The following is a 17,156-nucleotide window of genomic DNA, read 5'->3' on the forward strand; positions in this document are numbered from 1 at the left end:
AGAGTTTTTCTTTAGCTCTTTCTGCTATAGGATTTATGAATAAACTAGACTTCAGCTTTATGTGCTATAGGAATTAAATACTTAGAAATAATCTGAATATATAGTTATGTATAAGTATGTTGACATTAATTATTTTTTATGCTTTATGTGCTATAGGATTTATAAATAAACTGAATATATTGTTATATAGATATGGGTGTTGTAGGCTTTGTGTGCTATAGGATTTATATATAAACTGGATATATAAATACATGTTTTTTATCTTTGTGTGCTATAGAATTAATATATAAACTAAATGTATAGAATATATATATATATATATATATATATATATATATATATATATATATATATATATATATATATATAAAAACTTGATTATATAGATATGTTATATCGAGTGTTTCTTAAGCTTTTTGTGCTACAGTTTGTGTATTTTTTTCTTTATTATTTATTTAAGCAGTTTTACCTATAAAACATTACACCACACCACGGTAGCACGTTTTGACAAAGTGGCACGTTTTGAGAAGGCAGCACAATTCGACAGAACACCGGCAGCTGCGGAACCAAGCTGAAGACGGACCTGTTTAACTAGCAATGAAGGCTGATTCGGGAGAGCGCGTCTGTTAGAGGCGGTTCGGCTTGTAATGGCGAGTTTAGCAGGCTGGGTTAGCTTTCAGCTTCTCTAGTCTAGATTTCACGAGCTGGGGGTTGTTGGTTTGTTTTGTTTTCCACGAACAACATCGACAACTTTGCTAGCGCTGCGTCGTAGCTGTAATGTTAGTGAGGAGGCTAAGCTAAGCTAACTTGCAGTCTGGCTGCTTCAATAGGACACGGTCAGCTAGCTTAGCTTTGGCTAGCTAGGTTACACGTCGACAGATTTGGGCTGATTTTAAACCATTCCATCTCACTGCACACGGTATGAACACATTGTTTAATTGTTTAAGTATTTAATATAATTTGTAATTAGTTGTGATTTTGTGTGGATGTGTTTTAATGATGTTTTAATGGCTAGTTTAATCTGTGTAGCCAGGCTATAGCTTGGCCAAGGCCTCTAACGCTAGCTAGCTAGCTAGCTAAAGTAGCATTAGCTTAGCTGTTCTATCTATCTAAGTTACTATCTATACCGATAGCTAGCTCTCTAGCTTAGCAAAGTTAGCTAGCGTTAGCTATTTATCTAGCATATCAGGTTTATAGTTATAACACTGTGCTTAGCTTAGCTTTAGCTAGCTAGGTTAGCTAGTTACCTATTTTTGTCGCCTCTTTTGTAGCTATACAGCACAGGATTGAATGTTTGTTCAGTGCTCAAATCGGGCTTTTCTGGCTACACAGTTCTCCCTTAACGCATTTATATGACTTTATATTGTATCCATAACCATAACCTGTTTTTTAAACTAGTTACTTAGTTTATTTGGGCTAGTTTAGTTTTCTCCTACCCTTTTCCTTTCGTTTAGCCTGTGTTTGTGTTATTGTCGCATTGATGACTGTTTGTTTGATTGAGCCCTCGATACAGACAATACAGCGCAGATATGAGTAATATCTGTATCTAATATCCCCTGATCTCAGATAGAAGCTGTATTTGTTGGATGTCATTATCTCAGATGTGAAGTGTCAGGCTCTAAAAACTCTTGTCACAGACCGAAGGCCGGCAATGCTAGCTAGCTGACAGGCTAAATGCGTCAGAGTTTGGGCCTCCGCTCGGTTATAGCCACATAGGTTATATTTCTCTTTTAACTTTGGAGTAAAATAAAGAGTTTAACATTTAATTCCTTATAAAACAACCGATTAAACAACCCAAACCGAATGTAGGTTAGCATATACAGACAGATAGATAACTGTAGACTCATGAAAAGAGGTGAAAATGATCGTACAAGGCCTGAAGTGGCCTTGGTAATTACGTCGTGTTTTCACCGTCAACATTTGTTAGGAGTCGAGCAGGTTGCATGTTTGTTTCACAGAAGCACAGAGGTTCCCAAGAAGATCTTATTTTCATTTTTTCCGTGCCACCTTAAATGCTGCAGCAGTTACAGTAGTATCACCTCAGTCTTCAGAATGTAACGCCAACTGCTGCATCATTTAAGGTGGAACGAAAAACAAAACTGAAGAAAATGGAAAATTTGCTTCATTGAACACGGTTAACTAATTGGACTGTACTCTGACATGTCAATCAGTCTCACTTTCAGTAGTATCCGATTAAATCCAATTTATATCTCTAATGTAAACATGCCCTAAAAACCTAATGCCAAACATACACTAGAAGGCTGTAGGCTGGCTTAGAGACAGGTAGGTCATTGAAACAAACAAATAAACGAACAAAAAGATGAGATAAATGATCATATTTAAATTCTTTTTTTTCACTGTCAACCTTGAAATTAATGTCGAGCAGGTTTAATGGAGCAAAAGTTGCACTTTCAGTAGTATCAGATTAAATTTAATCTATTACTCTAATGTAAACATGCCCTAACAAACTTAATGCCAAACATACACAGGAAGGCTGTAGGTTGGCTTGGAGACAGATGGGTAATTGAAACAAACAAAAAAAAGATAAATTATCATATTTAACTGTTGTAGTTTCACTGTCAACATATATTTAAAGTCGAGCAGGTTTAAAATTTAGATTTTTTTTTTCATTCCACCCACCTTAAATGCTGCAGCAGTTACACATCAGTCTTTAGAATGTAATACTAACTGCTGCATCATTTAAGTTGGAACAAAAAACTAAAATGAAGATCATTTTAAAAAATGGTGACTGCTTTGTATATTGAAGTTTTGTATTTGTGTCAGATGAGGACCAAATCAAACACAAATTTACAGAGTTAACTATTTGGGCTGTACTCTGACATGTCCAGCAGTCTCACTTTCAGTAGTATCTGATTTAATCCAATCTATAACTCAAATGTAAACATGCCCTAACAAACCCTTTTGACATGCATAAATTAGAAGGCTGTAGGTTGGCTTGGAGACAGATAGGTAATTAAAACAAAAAAGTGGTTAAAAAATTAAAATCATATATCAAGCTGTATTTTCCCTATCAACGTTTATTTCAGTTTTCCCCATTATACCCACCTTAAATGCTGCAGCAGTTACAGTAGTAACACATTAGACTTCAGAATCTTAACAATAACTGCTGCCTTATTTAAGGTGGAACGAAAAACAAAACTGAAGAAAACTAAAAATGGTGACAACTTCAGTTTTGTATTTGTGTCCGATGAAGACAATATCATACAAATTTAACACAGTATCACTTTTCTCAGTATCAGATTAAATCTAATCAATAACTCTAATGTAAACATGCCCTAACAAACCTAATGCAAAACGTGCACCAGACATCTGTAGGTTGGCTTGCAGACAGATACATAATTGAAGCAAAAAAAAAGAGGTAATCATACAGGCTTAAAATGGATGTGGTAATTAGACGCTTTAGTTTTGTATTTTCGTCAGATTAGTACCAAATCAAACAAAATTTAACACAGTTAATTAATTGTACTGTTATACTCTTATATCTAGCTGTCTTATTTTCAGTAATATCGGGTTAAATCCAATCTGTGGATCTAATGTAAACAAGCCCTAATGAACCTAGTGTCAAACATTTTAGATGAAAATTTATTTTAAAATGCTCAAGTGTGACATTGTCCTTTGACCACGACTACAGTGCTTTAGAGAGTATTTCCTATAATGCTCCTGTAAATGGAAATTTACTATGAACAGTGGAGCAGAATCAGAAGCAGACTTTGGCCACAGCTGTTTGTGTGTGCTGAAATTTGTTTGGGGGGGGGAATTCAGAAGAATCTGGAATAATCCGGGTTAAATTTAACAGGGATGTTTTGCCGTTTCCTGTTTAGTGCTGGAGTAAGCTCACCTATGATTATTCACAAGTCTATGTGAAACGTTACATGGGCCAAGACACACGAATCGTGATAATGTGAAATACAGTTGAATTTATCGTAATTTTAAGACAAAGACAATGCCTAGCTAGACTTGATTTTATAGCTAGCTAGACATGATTTTATTAAAATGGTTGGTGTAAAGCTGGCTTAACCAGTCATTTGGATTGGTCAGTTTTACCCCTGCAGTTCTTGACAGTCAGAATGTCTAATAAGTCACTAGTCAAAACAAAATAGGAACTAATCATCAATGTATTTGTTGATTCTCCTCATTGTATTTGCTAGTTTGGGCACATGACTGATTACAGGTCTGATCAGATCAGGGCAATGGATGTTTATAAACCATAATAAATGTTAATATTTTGCTATTCTGCAGCTAGATTGTAGAAAAAATAATAATTGGGTCAGTCAATCAAGCCCCCCCTCCCCCAATGACTGTATGGAGCATGTAAATAGTTTATGATTACATTTCTATCTATATCAGACTTTGTGAACAAGCATTTTTAAAACAAATATTGGTACCAAGTGTGATCTTGGATGCTGGTATGTGTTGACTATTTTTTATATGATACTGCACAAATATATATATATATATATATATATATATATATATATATATATATATATATATATATATATATATATATATATATATATATGTATATATATGTATATATATATATATATATAAATAAAACATCTGTTAATTACCATATTCTATTACTTTATATACTCGTTAAACTAATCCAAAAAGGGGTTAGTTCTGATTCTGATATTTTAGAAACATTTATCTAACATCGCCTGCAGATCTATACGTCACCAAGACCAGATCAGCTCAGAATTCCTGTTAATCGTAAGCTGTTATATCACTAATTTACAGTCAGTGGTTTAGCTCCTCCCACCAATGACTGAATGAATCATTGGGGCCCATTGGTGACCCATGTGCAAATGCACAGACACGACTTGCCAAGTCCTTGTACCGAAGTTTTGCCAATAGAATAAGACTACAGAGCAGGTAAGCGTTAAAATACTGGCACCATGCCTAATGCCAGGTTATAGGGATATAATTTTGGGATGAGTTGGCATAAATGTCGCAAAATGTGTATTAATGTGGACTAGCGCTGCAGTATTACAGGAATTTCAATCTGATCTAGTCTTGGTTGGTCTGCAGATGATAATAGATAAATTCTTCTAAAGTGTCAGAATCTGAAGCAATCCTTCTTGGAGTAGTTTTAAACACAATTTTAGAAGTGTTATAAATGTAGTAAATTAAATAAAATGCAGTTCAGCGTCATCTTAGTTATATTCAACGCACACAAGCAATTCCACACATCTAATCACCTGTTTGTTACTGAGTTTTTAAAAATGCTCTGCTTTATATCAGAGTACATCATAACATTTTCCTAAATTACTTGACAGAAGCTGAATTTAAAGGCATAATGACCCTGTTTATATCTGATAATTGGTATGATTAGCGTCTGGATTGTGTCCTGATAAGATAATTGCGCACACTTGGTAGTCAGATGCGACTTTGGTTACTCAGACTGTAACACTTATTGTGCAGAAACTATTGCCTGTGTTTCGGTTGTATTTTTAGGGGTTTTGGTTGTTAAATGCATCTTGGAAGAGGCTGATGTGTTTACACTGCTATAATGTGGTTTGAATGTGTTTTAGATAATCTCCTGAAGTATTTTAGTACTTTTACCCTGGTGCATTTTTATTTTGTGGCCAGATAGATTCTTGATTCTCAAGATTCTCAATAAAGTGACCTGGTGTTAACAAATTCATTAAGACTTTAGATTCATTTAGGCTAATGCTAAAGGTGAGGAATTTCATTGTGAGTGTGTCACAAACACTGAGAAATTGTGTTTCCTTCGAGAGCACAGTTTGTGCTGTTTAATTTAATGCACTGCAGCTAATGAAAATAGCTGAGTGTGAGGAGTTTCAGAAAGTTTTAATGCTTAGTAAGTCTTGTCTGGTTGCTGATATGAGTTCTATGGAAAAGTTTGGAAGTTTTGTCACCCACCCTGCTCTCCCAAAGTTGGAAAGTACAGCTGAGCACATAATGGTGGTGTAGTAATTTTGTTATTAGTTGTTTTTATGTGTCTAACCATGCCCTGCTCTCTCTTCTTCTGGACTAAAGTAGACGTATTACTGATGACCTGAAGGTTGGCTGGTGTTTGTTTCAGATCTGTTACAGGAGTAAAATGGCTGCTGTGTGTGTGTATGTGTGTTTGTGTCTGACTGTGTGTGTGTATGTAATTGAGCTGCTTCATAAATTCCTCTTTAGCAGAGTTATTGTATGCACCACTTGCAGTGAGAGAAGTGTACTGTGGGTGCAGATGTGTTTAGACACTTTTGGCTGTAGTAATTTTAACAGAATGTTCTTTCTTTTCTCCCCCATGTTACCCCTCTCCTCCTCCTCCTTCTCCTCTGACCTTCCTCCCAGGCTGCTGGTTGGGGCTTTTGCACACGGCTGGTAAGTTCCCATGCCCTTCCCCTTTCTTCACAAACACCCCCGTGTACACACACACACACACACACACACACACACATACTCTCACTCGCACAGGGTGGGGTGCTGTAGGACAGGTGGAGCACTGGGTGGTGCTGACAAAACAACACCAGTGTTCTATGTTTACCTTCTCATATGGAAGCTAATTGTAAAACTGTTTGTCTAAAAATCTTAATTCCCTAGACCCACTGCCCCCACATTATTGTGAAAAAAGTCTGCTTTTAGTTTCACACTGAAGCTCTGAGGCTAATGTCGCTAATAAGTAATTAAAGCCTATAGCCCACTAATTAGCGTGGTGCTAAATGCATGCTCTAAATCACATCCTGTCTTCTGTGAAGCTTCTACTATTCATATGAAGCACTCGGATATAAACATGGAGAAAAACACATTTTAGCTGCTGTACAGCATCAGGTAAAGGATGTTCTGTGAACGAGATGTTTAATTTGTTCCTTTAAACAGAACTGGATCACTTGATGCAAACAGGTTGGAGAGATATTATTGGATGGAAGCACTAACCACTAAAATCACCCCCCTGTTCCCCACAGGCCTTTATTTTTATCATCTGTAACTGAAATACTAACACTAAAGGGGGCATCTCTCTACAAATAGGATTGTGGAAGTAATGGTTTTGTGTTTTGCATAAAAACAGTGTTTAAACCTGTTCATCTTTAGCAGTCTGAGGTGCATTTGTTACCTAACTTCACCTGTGGTTTTCACCTCAGGACTGAGTTTTGAATTAAAATGCAGTTGGAGTATTTTCTAATCTAGAACAGAAGTAAAGACCATGTTTACTATCAGGTACTTCATGAGTTTTTTTTTTTTGTATCAGGATTATATTTAGATAAGGACAAGAGACATTATAATGTTAGTGTAATGCAACTCATGTAAACTCATACAAGACTCATTTAAGAACAATACAAATCCCTAGAGCAGGGGCATTAAACATCTGGCCTGTGAGGTTGTTTGAACGATGGTGAAAAAAATAAAATAAAATGATTCACTTGTGAGCTTTTGTTTACATTCTACGCTCTTTCTCGTTTTTCCGCCCGTTCTTGGGCTCCTTATGTCCTTATAAGGGCGATTTTCCCGGCAGTTTCCCAATTCACTAGCTGGGGCACCGATAGTGTATTGAATCGCGACCCTTATGACATGGGTTCGATCCCATGTGAGGAGCGGTGTGTTTTTTTTTTTTTTTTTTTTTTTTTTTTTTTTTACCTTCTTTGAATTTAACTGTTGTGCAGTTGGGTTCAGCAACCCTCTGGGCTGGAGAGGTACTAGTCTAAAGCACTATAAAGTATTTTTGTGGCCTGCCATGTAATGGCCTGGAAAATAGCTGGCCTGTGGCCAGACTTAATTTCCGACCCATGCCTTAAAGCCATGTAATGGCAGAATAAATGCGTTTGTCTATTCAAAGATGCATTTGATCATTTTTTTTGCTGCTTATATAATGTTTGTATAATAGCATAACAATGCAATTACACCCTTTAATAGACCAATTAATAGATATATCTATGAATACATTGGAATAGAGTTTAAGGGTTTAACATTACATATGAATAAATGAAAAGGATCAGATAATTTTCTGTAAAGAAGAAAAATGGGATATGAGAGTGATATCACCATGACCGTGCCCATGCTAAATGCATAACTATTGTTATATTAGAGATGACCAGTCACCTTTTGTGCAGTTTGGTGTTCTAATACTCCCTGTACTATGCTGAGAGATGTTCTATCTTGGGTGCTGAAAGGAGTTCCTCCTGCATTGGAATTCGAGATACACATTTTTGTGTATGACTTGATTAAATAGAGTGAAAGACTGCAGCAGCAGTAAAACCCTTTTCCCCACATTATCATGGATAAACTTTGCTCAAATCCCTGTTGTGCATGCGTACCTGATCTGCACCTGTTTTCAGTGAAAGGATGTTATTGAGGCTTTTGTCATTGAGTGCTGCACTGCACTGCACTGCACTCTTTCTCCTACACAATAGATGTCACTGTCTGCTCACAGAACAGATCACAAAACAGAACAGAATGACTGGCTAAAATTATCTCTGTAAGAATAGGTACAAATAAACACAGCATGCAATGTTGAGTTCGGCCCAAATGATTGAGATTATATCCATATATTTTAAGATTAATCAGTAGGACTTATTCCTACATTAGTTACATTAGTGGTTTCCTGTTGCTGATCTGAGAGCTTGGAATTCTCTATAGATGAAATTCTCTGCAGATTAGAATAACCACTAGAAAAGGACATTCAAAGTCACATTAACACAGGAATTACAGTCTGCCTGTATAGATGCTTTATATTCAGTGTTACTCACTGCACTAAATCTAGTTCAGCTAATTTTAAGTTCTGTAACTACTGACTCTGTCTTTCACACATTCAAAAAAGCTGACTGTTATTTATATCGTCATTCACAGTGAGTTAGGTGTGAAATTTTGTAGCTCATTGTGTAGAAACCTGTATTTACAGTAGTTGTGGAAGGAACCAGGCTTATCACAAAACAAATACAGCCATTTATTTCAGTTACTCTTCAAACCCACCATTGAACCTATACATGTCTTCTGAGTAGTCAGAATATGAATCGGAATATGGCCAAATTTATGTTCCAAAATTTTTACTTTTTGTATTTTCCTGATCTTCATTTATAGCTGACACCATGTGTATGTTACTTGGTATTTGTAAGTAGGGCTGTGTAATTTCTTTTTTTTTTTTTTTTTTTTTTTTTTAAACCATTAAGTGATTTTCATAATAACACACTGAAAGAGCTGCAATAACAGAGTAAATAACTGCAAATTGAACTTCATTATCAGTGTGCACCAAGATTTAGCTTTTCACATTGCAGATTGTGATCACGTGACTTAATGTGGCTGGAGGTAGAGTGAGGCAGAGCAAGGTATAAGTCCAGAGTGAAAGCTCACACCAAACTACTTCTTAGCCAATGAGAGAAAATTGAGTGCAGTCCAAGTAATGAAAAAATCCCTATAGAAACTTAAATTAATTTAGGATCATTATATTTCACGTTTTGCATTGATACCAATATTTAAATTGAAACAGGTGTTATAAACTCTAGATTTGCCCTCTAGTTTGATGTAGTAAAATTACTGCTTTATTGCTCCATGTTATATAATCAAATTAATAGGGTAAACCTGCGGTGAAGAACATTGGTTTTGAAATTCTGTGAAACTGACACCAATAAATCCACAATTCCTGGTATTTGCTTATTTAGGAGTGTTTTATCCTGTATCACAATGCAGATTCGTAGAGAATTGTCTTGATATATTGAGTATTACAGAGTCACAGTATCGGGATGTCACAATTATGGGCAGTGTGGTGTGCTAAAGTATCGTCAGATACTTCATAACCATTAAGTTTCATAGAGGTCAGAGTGTGAGTGCTTGAGTATCATAAGCAGGTCTTTCAAGAGTACTGATTAGTGTGTTTTTTGAATGCCTGTCCTTGATCAGGTCACTGTGATGAAAACTGTAAAGAGGTGTGTGTGTCTGTGTTTTGATCAGAGTGATTTCATCACTCTGAGGGGTGAGGTCTGAGTAATGGTCAGATCTTGGTGGTCACTGTTTTATTTTGGTTCATCTGGCTTCTCTTAGATCAGCTCATTGTTTAATAAGGATTGCTGATCATGTCTGTCTGGCTAATTATATTGATTAGTCCATACTAGTGTTGATTGTTATTTGATGACCGACTGAACTGATCTCAGAATCTAAGCAAAGAAGTTGCACCCTCAAACCTCTTGTTTGTGCGGGCCTGTGTGGTGCGCAAGTCTGTGGGAGGGTTTCTGTTTCTTTTCATTTGTCAAATGGAGACATCAGATTACGCGTTTGTAAAGTACATTGGCTGCATTCAACTGCGATTCTGTGATGTTCCCTGCATTAACCAATCAAAAAACAGAGTTGTACAGTGAGCTGTAATGGTATGTGTCCACTTGCTATTTTCTACAGTGCATTTCCCTTGTGCCAGATCTCATCACTTGTCATGTGTGGGTGTGTGTGCAGTTTTTAAGGCAAATAAAGCAAAAGAACAGGTTTGTCTGTGTTGTTGTGTTTCTGAATTAATTCAACTTTAATCTAATACCAGAAATCCAGATGCTGCCAGTTTAAGCTTTTCCACAAAATCTGAAAGGCATCTGTTCTGTATATGGTCATCCTGTGCTGTACCCACCCGCTCATGCCTGATTGGCTGTCTGCCTAGCCTTCTCATTTACCATATTTTACAAACTGTAAGGCGCACTATCAATGAACGTCTATTTTCTGGTCTATTTTCATACATAAGGCAGACCAGATTATAAGGTGCATTTTAAGCGACAATAGTAAGGAACAGGGGTGTCTCCATGTTTCCCTTCTAATCCAAGATGGTCTCGCCACAAGCGATGCGGTTAGCAGCAGCGCTAGCCGTGGTAAGCACTGCTTAGCGCTAGTAAATGCAGCCCGAAAGTGCTACACTGAGGAATCCCAATCAGCAAGCGGATCGCCCCACGTATCTTGTTTTAACAAGGTAAATCACCTCTGAATGGCGAAAGAGCTAGTGCTGCAGTTGATATGCAGTAGCAATTGTGGTAGTCACACTGAATAACATTTATTAAATTATTCATGTGTATGAATGTGGATTGTGTTCAATTAGTTTGTGATCCTGTGAGAAAGAACTCTGTATTGGATGTTTTTTGTTTTGAAAAACCAATTTAAGATATCTAAAAACAGGACTATCTGCCCTACTTGCACAGCTTGTGCCAGTCTCCACTACCAGTAATGCTGTGTGAGGTAGTATAACGATGTGAAAAATACCACCTAGTTCTTCATATAATACAATTTGACTTCCTTATTCACATTATTCACATTATTTTATTTGATTTATTTCTTGCTATATGTTTAGAAAATGTATTTAAATGACTGACTCTCTCCCTCTCTCTCTCCCTCACAGTGAATGGTAGTGTATAGTAAGGGTATGTCCCTTCTGGAGAGAGGTGCCAATGTCCAACCGGCCTAATTCCAATCCAGGGGGGTCACTGCGCCGTTCACAGAGGAACACAGCCGCGGCCCAGCCACACGACCACACACTTGCTGGAAGGTGAGTACACATCACACAATCTCTCACCCGCAGGAGTGTGTGTGAATGTGTTACTCTGCATGTGCTGAACTGAACTTTGATCTGAACTTGTTTTAACAGAAGATTTCGGTCAGATTTCAGTGTTTCTTAATAAAGCAAAGCAAATTTCGTTCTCTGTTTTAATCCAATGTAGCTTTAAAACGTCATCAATACATTGTTTTAAAAACCAGCTGCTAATGGTGTTTAGGCCTATATGTGTGTTTTTGTTTTGTTTTTACTGTAGTACAACTTTCAGGAGTATACATATTGGGTCATTTGAGCTAAACAGCTTGTGTAGCTTTAACTCTACTCTTCAGTGAAATTTTAACAACCCACTCTGTACAGGAACATCAGGAATGTTCTGTAACTGCTCGGTAGTTCTGTTGGTGTGTGTGCGCGTGTAAATGAAGTGTTACACTCTGGTGTCTGCTCTGTAATTTCCAACCTCTCCAGGTTGCAGTCAGAGCACGCCAAACAAAAAGCAATTTCCCCACCTGAAAGTAGAAGATCATATTCTAAAGCTTCCAAAGCCCCGCCCACCACAGCCGCTGGCTCCGCCCGTGGCCACACCTCCCGCAGGTATTCCACCTGTGTGTGTGTGTGTTTTGTGTGCGAATGTGAGATGGCGAGGATGTCCTGAATGTGAAGTAGTAAATTTCTGCAAAATTTTAAGTAAGCTTACTAGGTTGTAATGTCTGCTCTATTGCTCATCCCTACAGTCCTCTTATACAGAGCTCATCATAGATACAATAAACTATAAATCAGGGCATCCTCAGAGTGGATGGCAAAGGATTCCCTCCTCTAACGTATCTGTGTATGTTGGCTATAGGCTGTTTTCTGCAGTGTTTTACATGTATAGCTGGTCTGTGTGGTGTGGGTGTTATCAGTCTGGGTGGGCTGAGTTCTGCTGTTTACAGTTTTCCAGCTCTTTAACAGATTCCCACACTAAGTGGCATCTGGTTGCCTTTTCTGTTGGGGCGCATGGTTCACGAGAGTGGTAACCAGAAATTTGGGAGAAACTGGAAAGTTACTCTGATCTCTCATAGTGCTAATCTTGGTCACTGTCTCTCTCTTTTTGTAGAAACAGTCTCTCTCACTCAGTATCAGATCCAGATTCAGAAGCAGCAGGAAGTTCAGGCCAGCAGGAGCAGCGTGAAGGCGGCAGCTCTAGCGTTAGCAACGTTAGTTCCAGTCGCTCTCTCAAAAGAAACTCTGCCCCTGAGCACAACAGCACCGGCTCCTATTCCCCGAGTCCAGCCAAGCGGCCCAAAGCCCATTCCGAAGGCTCAGTCGCCGGGCCCTCGGACCCACCCGGAGCCTCTGAGCCCAAATCCAAGTCCAAGAAGCGCCGGTTAGCGTCGGAGCTGCCCCCCAAGGCCGCCAGTCGAAAGAGCAGCCCGGGTCCCGGGCCTAGCGGGGCCTCCAGCGCCTCCTCTGCCTCTCACAAACGAAAGAAAGCCGACGCTTCCTCCTCGTCCTCTTCCTCTTCGTCCTCCTCGTCCTCTTCCTCGTCTCTCGGGGGCCCACCGCCCCCCCGCAGCGACACCGGCCGGCCAGCCAAACCCTCCAAGCTGGCGTCCAAACCGGCCGCATCAGCCAAAGCCGGGTGCAGCGCCGTCACCGACTCCTCCTCCTCCTCTGCCTCTTCTTCCTCCGCATCCTCCTCTTCTTCCTCCTCGGCGGCCACAGGCGTGAACAGCTGCGCCCCTCCGCAGGTACAGGACTCTACCACAGGCCATGTATAATAGTTAAACTCAGTCAAGCCAGTCTTGACCCTGTGATATCACAGCTTTAAACATTATAATAAACGATCTTAATAATATAAGGACTAAAATATACACTGAAAATTGTGACTTGCCCGCATTTTTCTTCTCTGTAGTAAATTTAAAACCCACTTCACTTCCAGTATTGAGAAACCCCTAATATTTTTTCCTCTCTTTGTGTCTACAGGGTGCCCGGCTGAAGCAGGGTAAGGACCAGAGTAAATCACGCAGATCTCGCTCGGCCTCCTCCCCCTCGCCCCGCAGGAGCAGCCGCGATAAGGAGCAGCCCAAAGCCGCGGGATCCTCCAAGTTTGAGTGGACGTCTCGTTTCAACCCCAAAGTCAACCTGCCAAAGCCCAGACTGTCCCTGCCCGGGTCATCCAAGCCGGAGAGCTCGTCCAAACCCGGACCGTCCGGACTGCAGGCCAAACTTGCAAGTAAGTCCCGGGCGAAAGTGAGAGAAGTATTAGTGACATTTTATTTCAAATACATTATCAGAGGTTTTTTGGTCCGGAAGTCTCTGTATATGTAAAGATAGTGAAGCAGATAAAGGTTTACTGATTGTTTCTTTAGATTGTCATACAGTGTTTTATAAATGGACTGTTAATTGCCATTCCTTCTTATTAGAAATATATTCAGGGATAAAGGAAATGGATGGTTCTACATTTCAAAATAGAACAGTTCTAAGTAAATCCTACATTTCCTCATCAGATATTATATTAAATAGTTCCACACTGCACAGTCTAACCAACTAACCCTCTGAAAACACTCCTCAGTGCTGCTGTCTGGACAATCATGTCCATGATTGGTGCCTTAAGACCACCAGATGGTGCTCAGAACACTGTAATTAAACATCACATTAAGTCTCTAAACTGGATTGGGATTAAAATAGCTGTTACCCGATATATTAAATATTTCTGGATTGGCCTTGAGCTTGAGACTATGTTCATAGAAAAGGGAGATATAATGTGGTGTGATGGAGAGTCTGTTAAAGGTTAAAGTGTGTTTTTGTGTAAATCATGTTTTTGATGATAAATATGAGTAGTTTGAGGTCAGATGGTGCCAGTGTCTCACAGAGCTCCACTAATCCCCTATTAGTAAGCAGTAATGAGTGGGTTCTGCTCCTGCTGGTGGAGTTGGTGGGGTCTGGCCGCGACTGGACACGGCTCGGGTTTCAGCTACACTGTGCCAGTGGCCCATGCTAAAAATACCCGCTAACGCTAAAGCTACAGTAGCAAACGTCTCGGTGCAGTTGAGAGTAAGAAGGAGTTTTACTGCTGCTTCTCTGCTGGACAGGTGAGCTTACATTACCAAAATTGTGAGAGGTTTCAGAATGTGGACATGCAAAGACTTGTGGGAAACAGAGTCTGTGCTGAAGTGCTGGACTACAGAACTTGGAATGTGATTGGAGGTGAACTTTCCAAGATGTGTGTGCGTGTGTGTGGCACAGATGGTTCAGGGGTGCTGGTGATAGAACGACATGTCTTGTGTGTGCGCTTAGTTGTCTCTGGTGTGAGGAAGACACTGAACAAAACCTCATAACTTGCAGAACTCTCTGAAGCAGATTAATTTAGCTCCAGTTTAGTGAAACCAGTATTTTCACTGGTGTGAGTAAGACACTTGTGTGCGCTGTCTGAGAGAGTAAAGTGGGAAGTGTCCCACCTCTCTCACACCTAAACCACTGTATAGTGTCTACACGCTGCCTCTCTCGTGAACTCCTGGTGGATTAGTTAAAGCTGTATGGGTGGGGCTAGTCCCATCAGCCTGAGGGGACTGTTAATATCATTGTTACCTCAGTTTAGGGCATCCCAACTAACCACAAATGAGGAGGGTTTTGGAGAAAAATGTTGGCTACGTATTAGGGGCTGGACTTTTGAAGGGAGGTCGCATTGGACCCCTCAGTTTATAAAGGATTTGTAGGATAGTTTTTGATCCAATCCCATTTCTTTTTTTTTTTGTACCCCTACCCCTTGTTTTCGTGTGTAAATCCTCTCCCTAAGAATTGGGACAACTCTTCTAGGTTGACAATTGCCAATGAGCAATAAATAAATATATAACCCTGCTTTATTAGCTGTCTACTAGCGGTGTTTCATAGATGTGATAGTGGTTATTGTCGTTTTAAACAAGGAAAATAATCAAATTAGTTGTTGATTTTTTCCAGTGAATACTCATAGTCCTTTGTTTGAAATGTGCTTCTGAAAAATCTGTTGAACAGTCACGTAGCCCTAATACTTCCAGCCACCCCTCCAGACTAACAAGAATCTATCTGGACACCCTACCCTCTAGACGTGAACGAGCAGACAGAGCACTAGGGCTAAGTGGTAGGGGTGAAGTGAAATGGGATTGAAGATGATGAGTTTGTCTGTGTTTTTGTCTGTTCTTTGCCCATGCCTACAGGGTCTGTACAGCAGGGTATGGAGGAGTGTGACTGTAACAGGTGTGGATGTTAAAGGGTTATATATAGAAGCAGCAGGTGTGTAGCTTTGGACAGTTCGTGACCCTGATGGCAGATTTACCTTAATGTCGTGCCCTGTACAGCATGGAGATGGGTGTCAGTTTGACCCTGAGTCACCAGCAAACACCACAAACACTTGGCAAGTTTGTTGTGACAGTGGGCTAGCACATGTATTCCGAGTTCCCAAGGAACCTCAGGCTGTTTTTGCATTGTTAGGATTTAAAAAGAAACAAACAAAAAGAAACAAAATTGCTCACTATACTTGACTTGCACTGACAGACAGCAGATGAGGGAGCAAATTAACTGGACTGGACATTAATTTTATTTATTAAAAAAACATGCAAATGGACACAATGAACAGTGTCAAGGTAAGCAAAAAATTAGGGGCATGTCCATTTACCATACTTTTAATTTGATAATGTCGATACCGATGGTCAATAATTAGCTTAGTAGATTATTATTATTGGTAATTGGTTTGTTATTAATAGTTCATGCTCTTTATTTTTATCTCAAAAATGTTAACCCTCTATGGCATTAAATATATTTTTATATCACAAGCTGTTTATTAGAATCACCACTGCTTGATGATAACCGCCCTAACAAAAGGCAACAAATGGAAAAAATAAATAATTTTAAGTTTACAACAAAAATGTAAGAACATAGTACGAATATAAACAGCCATCATACTTCTTCACATATTTGCAAATATACATATTTTTATTTATGACACATTTGTATGAAAAATAAATACATAAAAATACATAAGTAAAAATAAAGTATTGTACTGAATGGTGTAATAAGCAAAATATGGATTGTTGCTTGAGGGCAACATCATGCCATAGAGCATTAAATACATGTGAGGTGATATTAAATAGGTTGTCCTGGCTGGATAACGATGCAGTGCTGTGGAAGTCAAACGGTCTGGTGTCACAGTGCTGTTGGCAGTTTTAAAGTTTGATTTTCAGCGTACACTTACAGGCTTGGTTTGAATGGCTTGTGGACTGTGGGCTCAATAAATGAGAGATGCCAAGGTATTGGATCATAGAAACTGAAACAGCTCAGATTTTTCTAATATTGTGTTGTTTGTATGTGTTTTTAGGTTTGAGGAAGTCCAGTAAGAAGCGTAGTGAGTCTCCCCCAGCAGAGCTCCCCAGCTTTAGGAGGAGCACACGCCAGAAGACCACGGGCTCCTGCGCCAGCACCAGGTAAACCCATCACCGACTGGTAACTGTAACAAAGTACATGTTCATGACTCCAGGCCTCCTGCCTTTTCCACTACCTTCTTAAAGCATGGACTCTGCATACGACGGGAAATTTTAATCACTTAAAAAATAAGCACTAAATTCTGACTTTTACAGTGTATCAGCGTTTTTATTATTACTTTTTCTATAGTTTGCAAAGCTAGGCTTTTTAAAGACCTATAAACAAACCTAAA

At 39.1% G+C, this 17,156-nt stretch overlaps 1 protein-coding gene across 6 annotated transcripts in view; it reads left to right on the forward strand.

Annotated features, from left to right (window-relative positions):
• The window catches only part of trip12 (thyroid hormone receptor interactor 12), a 46,377-nt gene that overhangs the window by 1,469 nt on the left and 27,752 nt on the right, over positions 1–17,156 (forward strand). For 2 of the 6 annotated variants that reach the window (XM_049483229.1, XM_049483232.1), the window contains exons 1-7: positions 539–919; positions 6,334–6,363; positions 11,339–11,485; positions 11,957–12,082; positions 12,585–13,218; positions 13,454–13,703; positions 16,821–16,926. In XM_049483229.1, the coding sequence (XP_049339186.1) occupies positions 11,388–11,485; positions 11,957–12,082; positions 12,585–13,218; positions 13,454–13,703; positions 16,821–16,926 (1,214 nt within the window). In that variant the 5' untranslated portion in view covers positions 539–919; positions 6,334–6,363; positions 11,339–11,387. Of the gene's footprint in view, positions 1–538; positions 920–6,333; positions 6,364–11,338; positions 11,486–11,956; positions 12,083–12,584; positions 13,219–13,453; positions 13,704–16,820; positions 16,927–17,156 lie in introns of those variants that run through there. The other 4 variants (XM_049483230.1, XM_049483231.1, XM_049483233.1 and 1 more) reach the window with 2 other exon arrangements.

This window comes from Astyanax mexicanus, chromosome 9 (assembly GCF_023375975.1).
Source record: "Astyanax mexicanus isolate ESR-SI-001 chromosome 9, AstMex3_surface, whole genome shotgun sequence".
Lineage (NCBI taxonomy): Eukaryota > Metazoa > Chordata > Actinopteri > Characiformes > Acestrorhamphidae > Astyanax > Astyanax mexicanus.